Source organism: Salminus brasiliensis, chromosome 11 (assembly GCF_030463535.1).
Source record: "Salminus brasiliensis chromosome 11, fSalBra1.hap2, whole genome shotgun sequence".
Classification (NCBI taxonomy): domain Eukaryota; kingdom Metazoa; phylum Chordata; class Actinopteri; order Characiformes; family Bryconidae; genus Salminus; species Salminus brasiliensis.
In genome coordinates, this window is record NC_132888.1 from 32,728,028 (window position 1) to 32,743,416 (window position 15,389).

Consider the following 15,389-nt stretch of genomic DNA (forward strand, 5'->3'; position numbering starts at 1 on the left):
CTGGTGGATGTCAGTAGCAGTGAATTACACATGCTGATGCCTCACAGAATCTCCATCAGCACTAATACTATAACAAGAAAGCTTTGCATGAACCCTGACAGTTCTGTCAATGGTGTTGCTGACAGTCTGATGCTCTTCAGAAACAAAAGTCACAATTCTAAATCTAAAAATAGTGGATAAAATAATAACACTATCTCAGAATTCCTTAGTATAACTTCAAACCTAGTTAAAACTTAGACACAGTTGGGTGTTCCGACACAACAATGACATTCCAAACACATCATGAATGGTTGAGCAATAGACAAATGAGACTTAACCTTGAGTCTTGACCTCAACAATAGAACATGTGGACTATCATGCCAGAAAACCAACATATTTGATCAAATTCAGTTAATTTTGCCAGGAATATCCAACCAAATAGTTTTTTTTTCAGTTTTCCAAATTACTCATTATCACATATAATTGTAGGGTGTGGAATGACATCTCACAGAGTCTCACAGAGAAGAGCCTATGTCAGCCAAAAGTGAAACACAGCTAGCAGTTAGCAGAACTGGTCCAAGCCAAGTACCCAGAGCTTTTCTCTAAATGTGTTGGTTGCCCAGTAATGTTACATGGTGACATGGCTGGTTGCACATTCCTTCCCCGACACATGTGCAACCAGCCATGTCACCATGTAACATTACTGGGCAACCAACACGTTTAGAGAAAAGCTCTGGGTACTTGGCTTGGACCAGTTCTGCTAACTTGTGTGTTTCACTTTTGGCTGACATAGGCTCTTCTCTGGTGTGAATGTGGCCCTCATCTGGCAAACAGGAGCAGACCACCCAAGTGTCATCCATCCATGTGACAAGTTGGCCGGATGAAAATGGGGGATATCTGCCAGAACTCAGCCAGAATAATTTTGCCCAGAACAGTAGGCAGCACTGCTCTACTGCTGCCAGAAACGGCCCAGATCTGTTTTGAGACCAGTGGGTCAGATATGCATTTTGAATGCGAGCCTTCTTTGTCTCACATGCAGAAATTATGTGTGTTTTCATTCATGTACCATTAATCCTGAGCAACTGTTGTATATGTGGTGTGTTGTAACTGTGAGAGTGATGGAGCAGTAGTGTAATAATGTGTTGTCTTGCTTGTCATTGCTAGAGCACAGTAGATAAGCTGATAAAGAAAACTAACTTGGCCCTGGTGATCGGCACACACTCCTGGAGAGAGCAGTTTGTTGAAGCTGTGACAGTCAGTGCCGGTAAGACACACACACCATCACCCTTTCTCACCCTTTTTAACAACTAACTGTTTTCAAATAACTTGAGAACCATGACCTGGTATTGTACAATATTTCCAAAATACTGAAAATAAACATTTTGAAGAGTCTAGCCTAAAAGTCTAGCCCATTCTTGTCTGCCCCTACACTGGGCTGGGTTTTCCAAAAGCTTCCTAGAACAAGATCCTTGTTAAATTGTATAAAGGCCATTCCATTAAACACTGTCTCTACCATTCAAGATCATATAAGTACTGCAAAGCGTTTGGGAAACTGGGCCCAGATTGGGTTTGATGAACTACGCAAACCGGTTTGTTTATATGCCACACAGGCTAGTTTTGTTTAAATGCCCCACAGACTGGTTTTGATTATAAACTACACAGACCAGTTTTGTTTATGTACCACAAAGACTAGTCTTTTCTTATAAACTATAAAGACCATTTTTTTCTTATAAACTACACAGACTGGTTTTGTTTATGAACTACACAGCCAAGAATTGTTTATGTACCTCACAGACTGGTTTGGTTATAAACTACATGGATGAGTTTTGTTTATGTACCACACAGACTGGTTTTACTTATAAACTACAGAGACCAGTATTGTTTATGTACCACAGACTGGTTTAGCTTATAAACTACAGATATCAGTATTGTTTATATACCTCACAGACTGGTTTGGTTATAAACTACATGGATGAGTTTTGTTTATGTACCACACAGACTGGTTTTACTTATAAACTACAGATACCAGTATTGTTTATGTACCACACAGACTGGTTTGGTTATAAACTACAGAGACCAGAATTGTTTATGTACCACACAGACTGGTTTGGTTATAAACTACAGATACCAGTATTGTTTATGTACCACACAGACTGGTTTAGCTTATAAACTACAGAAACCAGAATTGTTTACATACCACACAGACTGGTTTATTTATAAACTACACAGACCAGAATTGTTTATGTACCACACAGACTGGTTTGTTTATAAACTACACAGACCAGAATTGTTTATGTACCACACAGACTGGTTTGGTTATAAACTACATGGATCAGTTTTGTTTATGTACCACACAGACTGGTTTGGTTATAAACTACAGATACCAGTATTGTTTATGTACCACACAGACTGGTTTAGCTTATAAACTACAGAGACCAGAATTGTTTACATACCACACAGACTGGTTTATTTATAAACTACACAGACCAGAATTGTTTATGTACCACACAGACTGGTTTGTTTATAAACTACACAGACCAGAATTGTTTATGTACCACACAGACTGGTTTGGTTATAAACTACATGGATCAGTTTTGTTTATGTACCACACAGACTGGTTTGGTTATAAACTACATGGATGAGTTTTGTTTATGTACCACACAGACTGGTTTTGCTTATAAACTATAGAGACCAGTATTGTGTATGTACCACAAAGAATGGTTTGTTTATAAACTACACAGACCAGAATTGTTTATGTACCACACAGACTGGTTTGGTTATAAACTACATGGATCAGTTTTGTTTATGTACCACACAGACTGGTTTGGTTATAAACTACATGGATCAGTTTTGTTTATGTACCACACAGACTGGTTTGGTTATAAACTACATGAATCAGTTTTGTTTATAAACTACACAGACCAGTTTTAATTATGTACCACACAGACAGGTTTTCTTTATAAACTACACAGACCAGTTTTCTTTTTGTATTACACAGACAGGTTTTCTTTATAAACTACACAGACCAGTTTTCTTTTTGTATTACACAGACAGGTTTTCTTTATAAACTACACAGACCAGTTTTCTTTTTGTATTACACAGGGTGGTTTTGTTTATGTACTACACAGACCAGTTTGACCAATTGGGCACATTATTTTTGATAGTGGTGTAAAACAAGCACTTTATAGTGTCATGAATAGTCTGGGACTACACTTTCTCTCGACCTTGAATGCCGCAGTAGCTTGAGATTTTACACCAGTTGCATTTTGCGAGGAAAAGCACTGCAGGAGTGCATTTTTAAAAAAAAGGATGTTATGCACAGGTTGTTGAACCATATTAAATGAAAAGCATCAGGCTTAAACCAGGTTGTAACACTAAAATTGCTCCACACAGCAGACAATTAGAATTTGCTTTGTTAATGCCTCACTGCTGCAGTTAGTGGATAACACCCATTTATGGCACATAAACAACTGCAATGCAAATAAGTGGATCCCGAGGTAGGGTAACTAAAAACATGCCTGGACTGACACAGATAGCTATGTGTTAAAGTATAACCAGTTGTAAATAAATTCAACAAAGAGACTGCTGAACATGTCTACTGTAGCTGGGAACCCATACCTCACTTCATACACTTCCATATGACACAACAGAGAGTATTGTGCTTTTAAGTAATTTACATCAGATTAAAAGTATTTTAACACTGTAGAATCGAGTCTCCTCACTTTCCCCCTTTTTAATCTTTCTCACTCCATTTCTTATGTGTGTTATTTCCCTATTTAAATAATCAGCCTGTTTTAATGTGTTTTTGTCTGTGTGCGTGTTTGTGATGTCTGCACACAATTCAGGTTACTAATAAAAGTAAGATTCACAGTAATGAAGTTTAATCCTCTTTTTGGTTACTGAGCCTGTCGGAGTGGGGGTGGTGGGGCATTTAAAAACAATCCCTATTTAATGATATTGGGACATGTACCAAACTTAATCACTGTTTTACAGATGAGCACTGTCAGAGACACTTAGTGTTAGAATATTGTCTCGGTAGGATGTTATTGATGAGTTGATTGATGAGTATTGACACAGTAAATCGTAGATTACTTAAAGCTGAAGTGACTCAGTGCTGGTGAGTAGTGTTGTTACACTGCCATCTGTTGGCAAGCTCAAATAAATATTTCCAAGCTGATTTAGATGTTATTACAAAACCCTACTAAACCCCTGACATAGGGTCAGTAAGTGTGCCTTTAGTAAAAACAGTACATAAACATAAAAGTAAAAATACCAATAGATATGTTGTTTAAACACAGAAAAGCAGACGTTTGGTTACTGACCTCTGTGAACCCCAGACACTGTATACATTTGTTCAGTTTACTTTAACGACGGATTGATTAGATACACAATGTGTTGGATTGTAACCGTAAATAATGGGCTTCCTCAAGAAGAGGTTTGGAAATGGTTAAGCTCACACATTACTGTATCACAATGTATTGTTCATTCGTGTTCATTGGAATGTAAAAACAGCTTATCATTGTCACAAACTGCCTACGATTTGAAGGTTTCATCTGTGCTTGATCTTAGGTGACGGAGACGAAGATGAAGAGGAAGGACGTGAGGAGCGCCTGCCATCCTGCTATGATTATGTCATGCACTTCCTGACTGTGTTCTGGAAGGTTCTATTTGCATGCGTGCCACCCACCGAGTACTGGAATGGCTGGGCTTGCTTCATAGTGTCCATCTCGGTCATTGGAATCCTGACAGCCATCATCGGAGACCTGGCCTCTCACTTTGGCTGCACCATCGGCCTCAAGGACACGGTCACGGCCGTGGTGTTTGTAGCTCTGGGCACCTCTATACCAGGTTTGTAGAGCTTTAATTGGCTGACCAACAGCACCAAGTTTTTAAACCAATGTTTGGGAAATTCTGTCCGAACCAGATCACAGCAAACCAGGGAACAGCCAAAACTAAAATAGCTGAAACTGTCAGCTGTGCAAATCTTGAACTCTACTTCAATGGACCCTTTTATTGATCAGTGGAACTAACTATCAGTCTAAATGAACATTACATAAAGTAGGCCGCTGCATTCTGCTTATTCTGCTGGTCTTGTAGGCTTCAGCGTGTATCAATTCCTCATGAATTACTTTAACATGCAGGCAGAGAAAGAAAGAGAGATGTGACCTCAAGGTGAAGTAAACTAGCTAGTGCAAACAGGGACAAATAAGGATAAACTTGTAATGTAAGAATGTACTTGAAATTTAAGAATTAATGTACCCAGTGAAGAGGACCAATGATGAGGGTGTAGGGTGGGGTGAGCACTGGCTCATTATCATCAAAAGAACCTCAAACCATCTGTTATGAACAGGGCTGTTTTAGACCGGGTAAGAAGGATTCTGCTGGTGACGAAAAGACCCCAGGGAACTGTGAACTCGTGGAAAAGGGCTTCAACATGTCACCTCTAACGTTATTGTTCTGTATCTCTTTCTTCCTCTTCATCTCTTCATCTCAGACACGTTTGCCAGTAAAGTGGCTGCCACCCAGGACCAGTACGCTGATGCATCCGTCGGCAACGTCACTGGTAGCAACGCTGTCAACGTGTTCCTGGGCATTGGGGTGGCATGGTCAGTTGCAGCCATCTATTGGGCCATTAAGGGAGAGCGCTTTCGGGTAGATCCTGGCTCGCTGGCCTTCTCCGTCACCCTCTTCACCATCTTTGCCTTCATCTGCATGGCAGTGCTGCTGTACCGGAGGCAGCCGTCCATCGGAGGCGAGCTGGGGGGTCCGCGAGGGTCACGCCTCCTCACCACACTGCTCTTCGTGGGCCTATGGCTTCTCTACATCCTTTTTTCCAGCCTGGAGGCCTACTGCCATATCAAGGGCTTTTAAAAGCTCCATAAGGGGAAAAACACCCTTAGAGCAGGCCTGGATACAGCAAGCGGGCTGCAGATAATTACCACACACTTTAGATGCTTTAGAACAACAACACACAACATCAGAAAAATAAGTTCAGGCAATTATAGGGGTGTTGAAGGAGATGTTTTAGTAAAGGAGCACCTCAAACTGACCAGAACATTTCAACCAAGAACATTGGTTGCTTTCAGTGCAAAAGGATAACCCTAATGTGGACACACACTCACAGACACACACACACACACTCAGACAAGACTATGTATGCTTTAAGATATACAGCATACTGTGACAGAAAAGCTCAATACCTTCATGGATGTAAACATGGAGGAGGAGGAGGTTTAGAGGGAGGTGTTGCGGAAGGCGATAGAGAGTGAGGCAGGCTATGGGAAGGTTGGATATATAAGGAGGCAACAGAGGGACTTTACATGAAGATGAGAATGTAGAGGGAAATAGCAGGTAAGGATAGGATGGAATAAACAGAAGAAAAAAGGAGAGATTTATTGCAGGTTGTTTAATGAGGCCTTCTGTCAACAGTCAGCTCACAAGGAGGAAAGCTGTGGTTGGTCACCAGTCAGAAGGTCATGGGTTTGGATCCCAGAGCACATCAGCTGACTGTGAACGCTGGAATACAAATGGAAATGCCACCCTTAGATAGGAATATTACCAGTCCCTTTTTCCATCATGGAGGATGACAAGACACGGTGGTCCATTGAAGGAGAATCCAATCACAGACGATGTACCAATGGAAAAGGACCAGATTTGATCTGTTAACCATGTTTGTGTAAATAGATTTTTTGCTTTTAAAGCCCGGAGCACATCAACCCATGGTTCTCCAATAAACTCCAACTTGCCCCAGGGTTGGATCAGTGTGGCACGTAGCTGCAGTCTATAGAATTTCTTTGTGGTTCAGGGCCGTTCATTTTTCATAGATGTTGTTTTCCTGGACATTCACAAGCCAAACGACAACATTCTGAGGTTTGTGTTTCGTTGCAGGACGATGGGTTGTTGTGTATTGGGTTATTAGTGTTCTGATTTCCTTGCATGCAGACCAGAAGGCAAATTACTAAAGGATGCTGCGTAATGGACAGCAAGAAAGAATGAGGCCTGTGGACTGTTGTGGGTGAACCTGGAGAAACTGAGTTGTTTTTTTGTTTTTTTAGATTGTGTAATTAAATCTACTCAATTTTTCCTGCAAACAGAAAACATCATCTCTCTATGACACTGCAATGGTCATTGCAGGACCTTGTAGGAATAAACTCTCTTTTTCGCATCATGATTCAGAGATAAATCATAAAAGAGCGCTCTCTCGTTCTCTCTTGACTCTAAACTCCATGGTGTTGCCTGTGGGACCTTCCCTCCATCACAGCTATGTCCACGATCACCATTTCCTGCTTTAAAACCCACACAGACTAATGGCTTTAACTGGGCAGTGCTGGCCTGCTGAGGATGTAAACATGCTTTTGTGGTTCACTGATTTGCTCTCTGGGGTTAATGCTTCAACAAACTACACCACTGCTCCTTATTCAAAATCCATTAGAAATCTGACAACACGACAACTGTTCTTGAATGAGGTGTGTTGTATTGCCATTCATTTGAGTAGCATACGATCATGATTGCCAAAAACATTGCCCCACTCTGTCATCACTATATAAATGTTATGATCTGCTTACTTCCAAAACTGTATGAGTGTTAGATTTTATTTCCACTAGGGCCCCACCAATATATTGGTTGCCTCACCATATCAGCCAATATCAATAACCTGCAGTTTTATAGACACCAGAAAATATATCAATTAATGAACCCTGTTTTTCACTCACAAGTACACTGAGGGTGGCTGCAGAAAATCTATACAATTTATCTATAAATAAACTAAAACCTAACCAAATAAGATAATAGACAAATAGGGCAAGATATCCACCAGTAATTTGGCAAATTGGTTGTAACAACTTGATAATCTGATCCTGTGGTCTCCTGACGACAGTTGAGGACTTGTGATTATTGAAAATATGCTTATATACAATATATTAGTATCTCTAGATACAATAAATGTGTGCCTTGTGTTTATATGTTAATGGTATATGCTAATGTGCAACCCTGCATGACCACTAGGGGCATAACAATGCACATATGTTCAGGTTCAATCTAGTTACAAGTTCTGGTAAAGAAAAAATGTTAAAGAATCCACAGAGCTTAAGGTTCCAGTAGAACTTTTTCATCGCCTGCCACTTTGCCCTTTAACAAAATAACAAATCATTTAGCTTAGAGGAAATTATGATAATAAATGTCCAGTGATTTAAGTGTGGGTGCAGGCATAGCATAAGACAAATATATGAGAGCAGCACAGACTGAACTGGTGAATCTGAACACAAAACAATAAAAGTCAGGCTAACAAAACATGAAAATATATATTTAAAAAAAAGCGTTAGCATAAGAATAGCATGTTAGACAAAACAACAGAGAAAAATCATTACTGTTAGTAGTGCCACCCCCAGTGCTACAATATTGATATTAACTCGATAATGCTGTATTGGTCAGTAAAAACAGATATTATTAGTAATCTGCTTTTTTGTCCCCTAAAATCAGTAACAGACACAAATTGTTCATATTGGTCAGGCCCTAGTTTTTAGTTTTCTAGTTTTTAAGCTCAGAAGCAGATCCCAGTTTCTTTCAGCACAACAGTTGGAATTTGGAATTGATCATGAGTAGGGCTGAGTACCGACCCCATCAGGAGTCATTAAGTGCACCTGTTCAAGCTACAAAATCACTGCTCAGGATCATGTGTATCTGTATGGAACAAGGATTCAAAGTGTTTACGTGTTTTAACTGTCAGATCTGTTTGTAATGACGAGTGTGATTTGTGTTACCTGTCTCAGAACCGCCTTTCGGTCTGTCCTAGGCTAGGCTCTGTTCTATGGCAGTCTTTCGTCTGTATGCGGGACTAGCCTTTTACCTGTGCAGTATGCTAATCTTTTACCTGTAGAGTAGTTGGTAGAGCTGCATGAAGGAGTAAATTGTGACAGAGCTAAAATGGCATGTTTTAACTCTAAAAGACATGCATGGATGGTCATATAATGTTTACAGCGTTCATTTAGTTAAATGGACAGTTGGTGTGCTAAGTTGCACTGGAGGTCAGATTATAATGATAGTTTACTTCAAATAGTGCCCTGGGCCGGTTCACACATCTATAAATGGTGACTCCCACTTCAAAAAGCACCAAACCTGTAGCAACAGCAGACTCAGTATAAGAACGGTGTTCTTTTTATAGCCCCTGTCATCATGAAATGCAGTCTAGGCTAACCCATGGTTAGAAAGTTACTGTAGGTCATTCCACACTAACTCCTCTAGAGCCTGGCAGCTCACATCAAGGATTTCAAAGGGGGGAAAAAATCTATTTAAAATGAAAAATGAATTTTCGTTGTGAACTTGTAATTATTTGTTTGTTTATGTGGCTATTATTACACATACTGGACTATACCGTGTTAATAATATACTTTCTGTTTATGAAGTGCTATAAACACACAGCAAATTTGCCAGTGAGTTAATTTAACAATGGCAAATGTGCTGTGAGTGAAGTAGTAATAGCACATCAATTTTATATCTTAAAATATCTAATGAGCCATAACTGTTTTTATAAAGGTAAAAGTAAGGAAATAGGATTGTGTCACTCTTAAAACACAAAACTGTGCAGTGTTGCAGAAATGTAAAATACTACATAATACCTAGATTTATCAAAATTAAAGTTAAAAGCACAGCTTTTTTGAATAAGTCCAAAGAACGAAAAGTGGCAGAGCAGTATTGATGGAGATCAAGGTGATAGTTTTTAAAGAATAAACATCAGATCAGCATCACTACCTAAAAGAAAAGAGTCGTACCACCTCTAAAATGCCAGGTCCTAGACGAGTTGTCCTGGAATTACCCAAATATTAGCTGACAACTTTTAATGAGTGTGCTGTTGTAGTAATGGTGATGAGTAGTGTCTGTTGTTGCATCATAAAAATGGCACTGCTAGCAGCAGACTGAAGCTTTAAGGGTGTTTAAGAACATCAGTTCCCCATTTTATTTTCCGTCTCTGCCCTGTCAGCATGTCAAGTGCATATCTCTTAAAACCTTTAAATCCTACAGAGGAGTACTATGAAAAAACTGCATAAGGATGAGTGTTTAAGCTCCTCTGTTCAGATCTATTTGTGATCATGGGCTCAGAAAACAGAGTTGCTTTTCACATCAGTGATACCAGTGATGCGTAACTCGATGTATGAATCCTGCCTAATTCTAAACGATCATGTCATAGCTCCAATCATGACACATGATCACTTTAAATAGACTGTTACTAATTAGGCACAAATGCTTTTGCAGGTTTCTTTATTTATTTGTTTATTTATTGAGTTTATTTGAAATCTTATGTGACCCAACTGTTGCCTTACAAAGACTATTTATATTGTTTATTTTTTCATGTTTTTCTTGTGTACCATATCAGCACTGTGTTTTGTGTGTTCGTACTGTGTACACCTATGTTTACTCTGGGCTCAACACAAACTGAAATTTATTGAGACCTGTGCAATATACCCCCCCCCCCCCCCCAACACACTCCCACTGTGGTTATCTATTTTAGTTACTTTCTGTTAAGTTCTGTTTAACTTTGCTTAACACCATCCTTTTAGCTACTGCTTATGATCCTAAGGCCTCACTCACAAGGACATTTTGATATCCATCAAAAAAGTTCACCTATACATTGCATTGATGGAAAACAGCCACCAGTAAATATCATTGTCGGTTGAAAAAGTTCATTAGAGCTGAACTTCTGATTGAGATGTTGGCGGAGGTGTGGATGAGGCTTCAGCCATCATTGTTGATGTTGAGAAAGATGGAGAAGAGCCACAGCTCACAGCCACGCCTTGTATTTTCGCTTCTGTAAAGATGAAGATGAACAACCATTTGCAGTTCACAATGATTTTTCCACTTACAATGGCACTCCCATCCATGGCTGTATAATCCAACTTTAAAGATCTAGAAGAACAGTTCACACCCAGAGCTGTACAATCCAAATCTTACAATACACAAGATCAGCTCACCTTCAGATTTGTGTAATCCATTGCTAAATATCTAGATCAACAGTTCACATCCAGAGCTGTACATTCCAAGTCTAAAGGTCTGGGTGAACAGCTGACATCCAGAGCTTTCACAGTTCCAACTCCAAGTATCTGTAATAGCTCACATACTATCCAAATCTTAACACCTAGAAGAATAACAGCTCACAACCAAACATACTTCCCTTGTGGGAAGAACAACCACTACTCATTTACAAGTTTTTTTTTCTGATGCCAATAGATCTCCGACAAAAAATGTGCCTACAGCACTCTAGCAACCATGTAAAAGTGTTTTTTTGATGGATACCAGTATCTGCTTGTGAAATTGGCCAAAAGCTATCTAAACAGATGAAACCCTTCAAATATATGAGTGTGTGCAATAGTTATGTGAAGCTGAATAAACAAATCTTTTGTCCATCAAGTGATTTAAAAAATATTAAATCAAAAGTTTATTATTTAGGCATGTAAATCATGCAATATCTTTACTGATAAGTAGAGAATTACCTCCATGTGTATGTTAATGTTCCATTGTGTTACACAACAATGGTCCGTCTTTTATGTTCATGACCTAAATGTTTACCCACATGCTGTAGTTGGTGGAATGCACTACAGCATCCTCTGTATTGGTGTTGGGGGCATCTACAACAAAACCGGACTAAACTGAGTAGTCCTAAAAACAGTAGGTATTGTGGGATTGTTTGGTGGAGCCTGTAATCATAAAGAAACTTGCTTTCCTTTGTGTTCATAAAACCATAGCTCCATAGCTCCCCCGGATTCCACTCTTACTGAGTTTACAGTAGTTTTATTTCTTTATTTCCCCTTAATGTCAGATGTTTACTCTTTGTATGACGTGAACTTAGCGTAGCAGGATTTGTAAACTTTTGAATACATTTGTAATGTCGAACTTCTTTTGATTTTAGATAAGGGAACTCAATCTTTGCAGAAGTAATGGTTTTGATAAATATTTCTGAGATATTTAGATACACTCAGTCTGACTTGGTTAAAAAAAGAAACCAGTGTATGGACAATGAACTGAAACCGAAACTGATTTTACTCAGTTTGTGTACTTCCTTGTATCATACCTGCAACATTAGTGTGCCTACAACACAGCTTCTTGCATTGTTGGTAATGTGTCCTGATTTGTTCCCATGTTTCCATATGCCGCTTTATTTTCAGCTTCTACTGAAACATGCTGTTAGCTACTACTGGCCGAAGCACTTTCATAGGGTCAAACAGCCTCTATTTTCTTGACTAATTTATTGAGAACAAGTGCATCTGATACAAATGAGTTCCCCACCCCATCATAGTTGTCTTTGTCCCATTTGGTCGTCATCGCTGTGCTCTGTGTTTAAATGTATTGCATTCAATGTACTGTTCCAGTTCCACTTATTTGTCTGGCATTTGCTACTGAAAGTGTGAGTTTGCTCTGTGATGGTTTGGATATGTGTGCCTCAGATGTGCAAAATGCATGAAGTCTGGTTTGTGCGCATGATGTGTTCTATGTTCACTTTCACATTTCAGATGCATTTTTCCACTTTTGTTTCTGTAACTGATAACGGTCTTGTTCTTTGTCTTGTTCAGCCATTAATTCTTACATTCTGGGAAGAAAAAAAAAAAGCTCCTACACTGAAATACAGTTTTCACGCTTTTGTTAACTACTACATAAAATACACAAAAAGCTGTGAAAACACTTTGATTTCATCTACTGTCTTGATGTTTTCTGTAGCTGTTTGTATGTTGAAATCTGATGTCTGTGTCAATGACCACCCTTTCAATCCCTATGTCTTGCAATCTGTGCATTTTGAAGAAATTTTTATCTACCTGCACTGTAAAACAAAATAATAATAAAGGCAGGCCAACCTGATAATGATGAAGTAACTGATTACATAAAAAAACATTAGCTGCAGCTGAAATTTCCTAAATATTTTGTCCCTTCTCCTTAACTGTCTTACTGTTCCCCCCACCATCTTCAGGGTTGAACATCACCGTAACACATGATACCCCCAGGCTTTTGACAATGAAGTGCTAAGTGCTTCTGGAATTTGAACATGTGATCTCCTTACTCTTACTCATGAGTTGGCAGTTAGGCCGTTGTGCCACTCTAGAGCTGTGAAATTACACACTAAAATTTATTGGACACAGACATGTAAATGCTTTCACAGTTCTAGAGTGCTGCAACGGTCCTAACTACCTGCCTGTCAAAAGACTCAAGAACTTATAAGTTTAAATGCCATGAACATCACGGCCCTCCATGGTCGGGAGTCTGAGATAAAGAAATCTTTCCCCATGGGATAGGGGACATTTTAACCTCCAACTAAGGAATAAACAATAAACAAACTGAGGGAAGAGACTAAAGGGGACTAAAGGACAAAACTAAAAAAATTAGTTAGGAAAACTTTTGACTGAACTAGATTAACTAAAAAACGTTGTCAGTTACTTTAGCATTTTAAGTTGGCCTGCCTTTAAATATTTTACAGTGTGACATTTTACTGAGAATAAAAACCTATTGAAAAAAATGTGGTAGGTCATACATAATATATAACCAATACTGTAATTAATAAACAAAAAGAAATGTTTTTTTAATGAAAGAGAAAAAAAACATTAAGAAAAAAATTATAAATGAAAGATGAATATTGTTTTGAAGAGCTTAGCATGATGTGTACTGTGTCCTGAGGAAAAAAAACAAACCAACGAGTAATAATGAGGAAATTAATAAAACTGTAAGACCTTGATTTGACCTTAATGAATATAATTTATTTATTTTGAACACCTGGTGTCTGTGTGCTTTTATTCAAACAGATATTATAATAAAAATGATGCAAATGTTTTTTATCCCACACCAAACATCCAAATTGTATTGCTTACTTTTCTGCAGGGATGGAAATGATTTATTGAGTACTTGTTATGATAAATCACCAAATATTTTTAAAACCTTTTAATATTGGATACATTGAGATGTTACTGTTCATAAGTTTGGAATCACTATTCAAATGTTAGGAATCAATGCTTCCACTACAATAACTAAAAACCAAGCCTGAAATATTTTCTTTTCTATTTGTCTTAATATTTATCTCAAAATACACTGATCGATACATACACAGGTTTCAGATAATCAGTAAGGATGTTCTGCACATTTTAGTCCATTCCCTGCTTTAACACACACACTTGAACTGGATAAAGGGCGTTTAATGAGCTGGGTTAGTTGAACATATGAAGTACATATGAAGAAGTATGTTTGGAGCAAGGAGAGAGAGGAAAAAAAAAGCTAAATCTGATGTTTGGCTGTTGTTTTTTTTTTGTGCATTTTCTGCTAAATTAGCTCACATTAGCTAAAGTGTACAAATTATTCACATCTGTTTGTTTATTGGTCAGAATATTTTAAGAGCTCCAAGCAATCAAATAAGTTTAAAGCTATTTAGAACTTTATACATCAAGAGCAGAATTATGTAATATAATACAGGTAGATGACAAAAGCCTGGATCAATTGTAATCAATACAGAATTTGGCTAGTGGTCTGAGAATCTGAGAACCCTACTTGCTGCGTTCTGGACTAATTGGTTATGCTCATATCAGAGCAACTGGACATCAAGGCTTTACAGTAGTCTTAACTTTAATATAATAAAGGCATGGCACCGTTTTTTTAGATCTGTGATCTCATTAGGGCTGCAACTACCAATTATTTTAATAATCAATTAATCTGTCAATTATTTTTTCAATTAATCAATGAATCGGATTAAAAATGCATTTCCATGTCTTTATTTAAAAATGGAACATTGAATAACAGAGCAAATAAGTGCATCAAATAATTCAATAATATATCAAATTATTAAATTAAATCAAATTTATTCATAAATTAAAAAAGAATAAAGAAAAATAAGTGCATTGCTGATTCAAACACTGCACTGTATGGGAGTGAGGAGTGAGACAGGATGAACTGCCTTTAGTTTGTATGTAGTGTCTTCACTCATACTTAAAACTTGAAGCTAATCATTAATTACCACCATTGGGTACAAGTTACATGTTTTTATAAAGCACATTTAAACACTGCTTAAGCTAATTAAACTGATAATAAAACTGACACACACGCACACACACTCCATCACTGTCATTGTCTAGTTAACAAGCAACAACCGGCTGTGCTGTGCCGCTTCACATAGTGCGAGCGAGCAGTTACGTTTTCTCACTTCCAAACGGAACAAACTCTGGATATTGTAGTGACTGTGCTCCAACACTTCAAGGATTGAGGATTTTAAGCTGAATCTTCTTTTCTGCGTCGGTCATGTTTCATTTTTGTTTTAAATGTATTTACTTCCTAATGTTAAACTTATTTTGAAGATTACACCTCTGCTTCAGCTCGCTCCGTTTAACACACTCTTATTTATTTATTTATTTTCCCCAGCGTAGAAGAAGCGCCGCAGGTGACAGAATTGG

At 38.2% G+C, this 15,389-nt stretch overlaps 1 protein-coding gene across 1 annotated transcript in view; it reads left to right on the plus strand.

Moving 5' to 3' along the window:
• The window catches only part of slc8a2b (solute carrier family 8 member 2b), a 135,264-nt gene extending 121,539 nt beyond the window's left edge, over nucleotides 1-13,725 (plus strand). Inside the window, exons 11-13 of the mRNA XM_072690673.1 lie at nucleotides 1,144-1,243; nucleotides 4,549-4,827; nucleotides 5,474-13,725. Of these exons, the coding sequence (XP_072546774.1) occupies nucleotides 1,144-1,243; nucleotides 4,549-4,827; nucleotides 5,474-5,850 (756 nt within the window). The 3' untranslated portion in view covers nucleotides 5,851-13,725. The remainder of the gene's footprint in view (nucleotides 1-1,143; nucleotides 1,244-4,548; nucleotides 4,828-5,473) is intronic.
• Nucleotides 13,726-15,389: the final 1,664 nt, after the last annotated feature.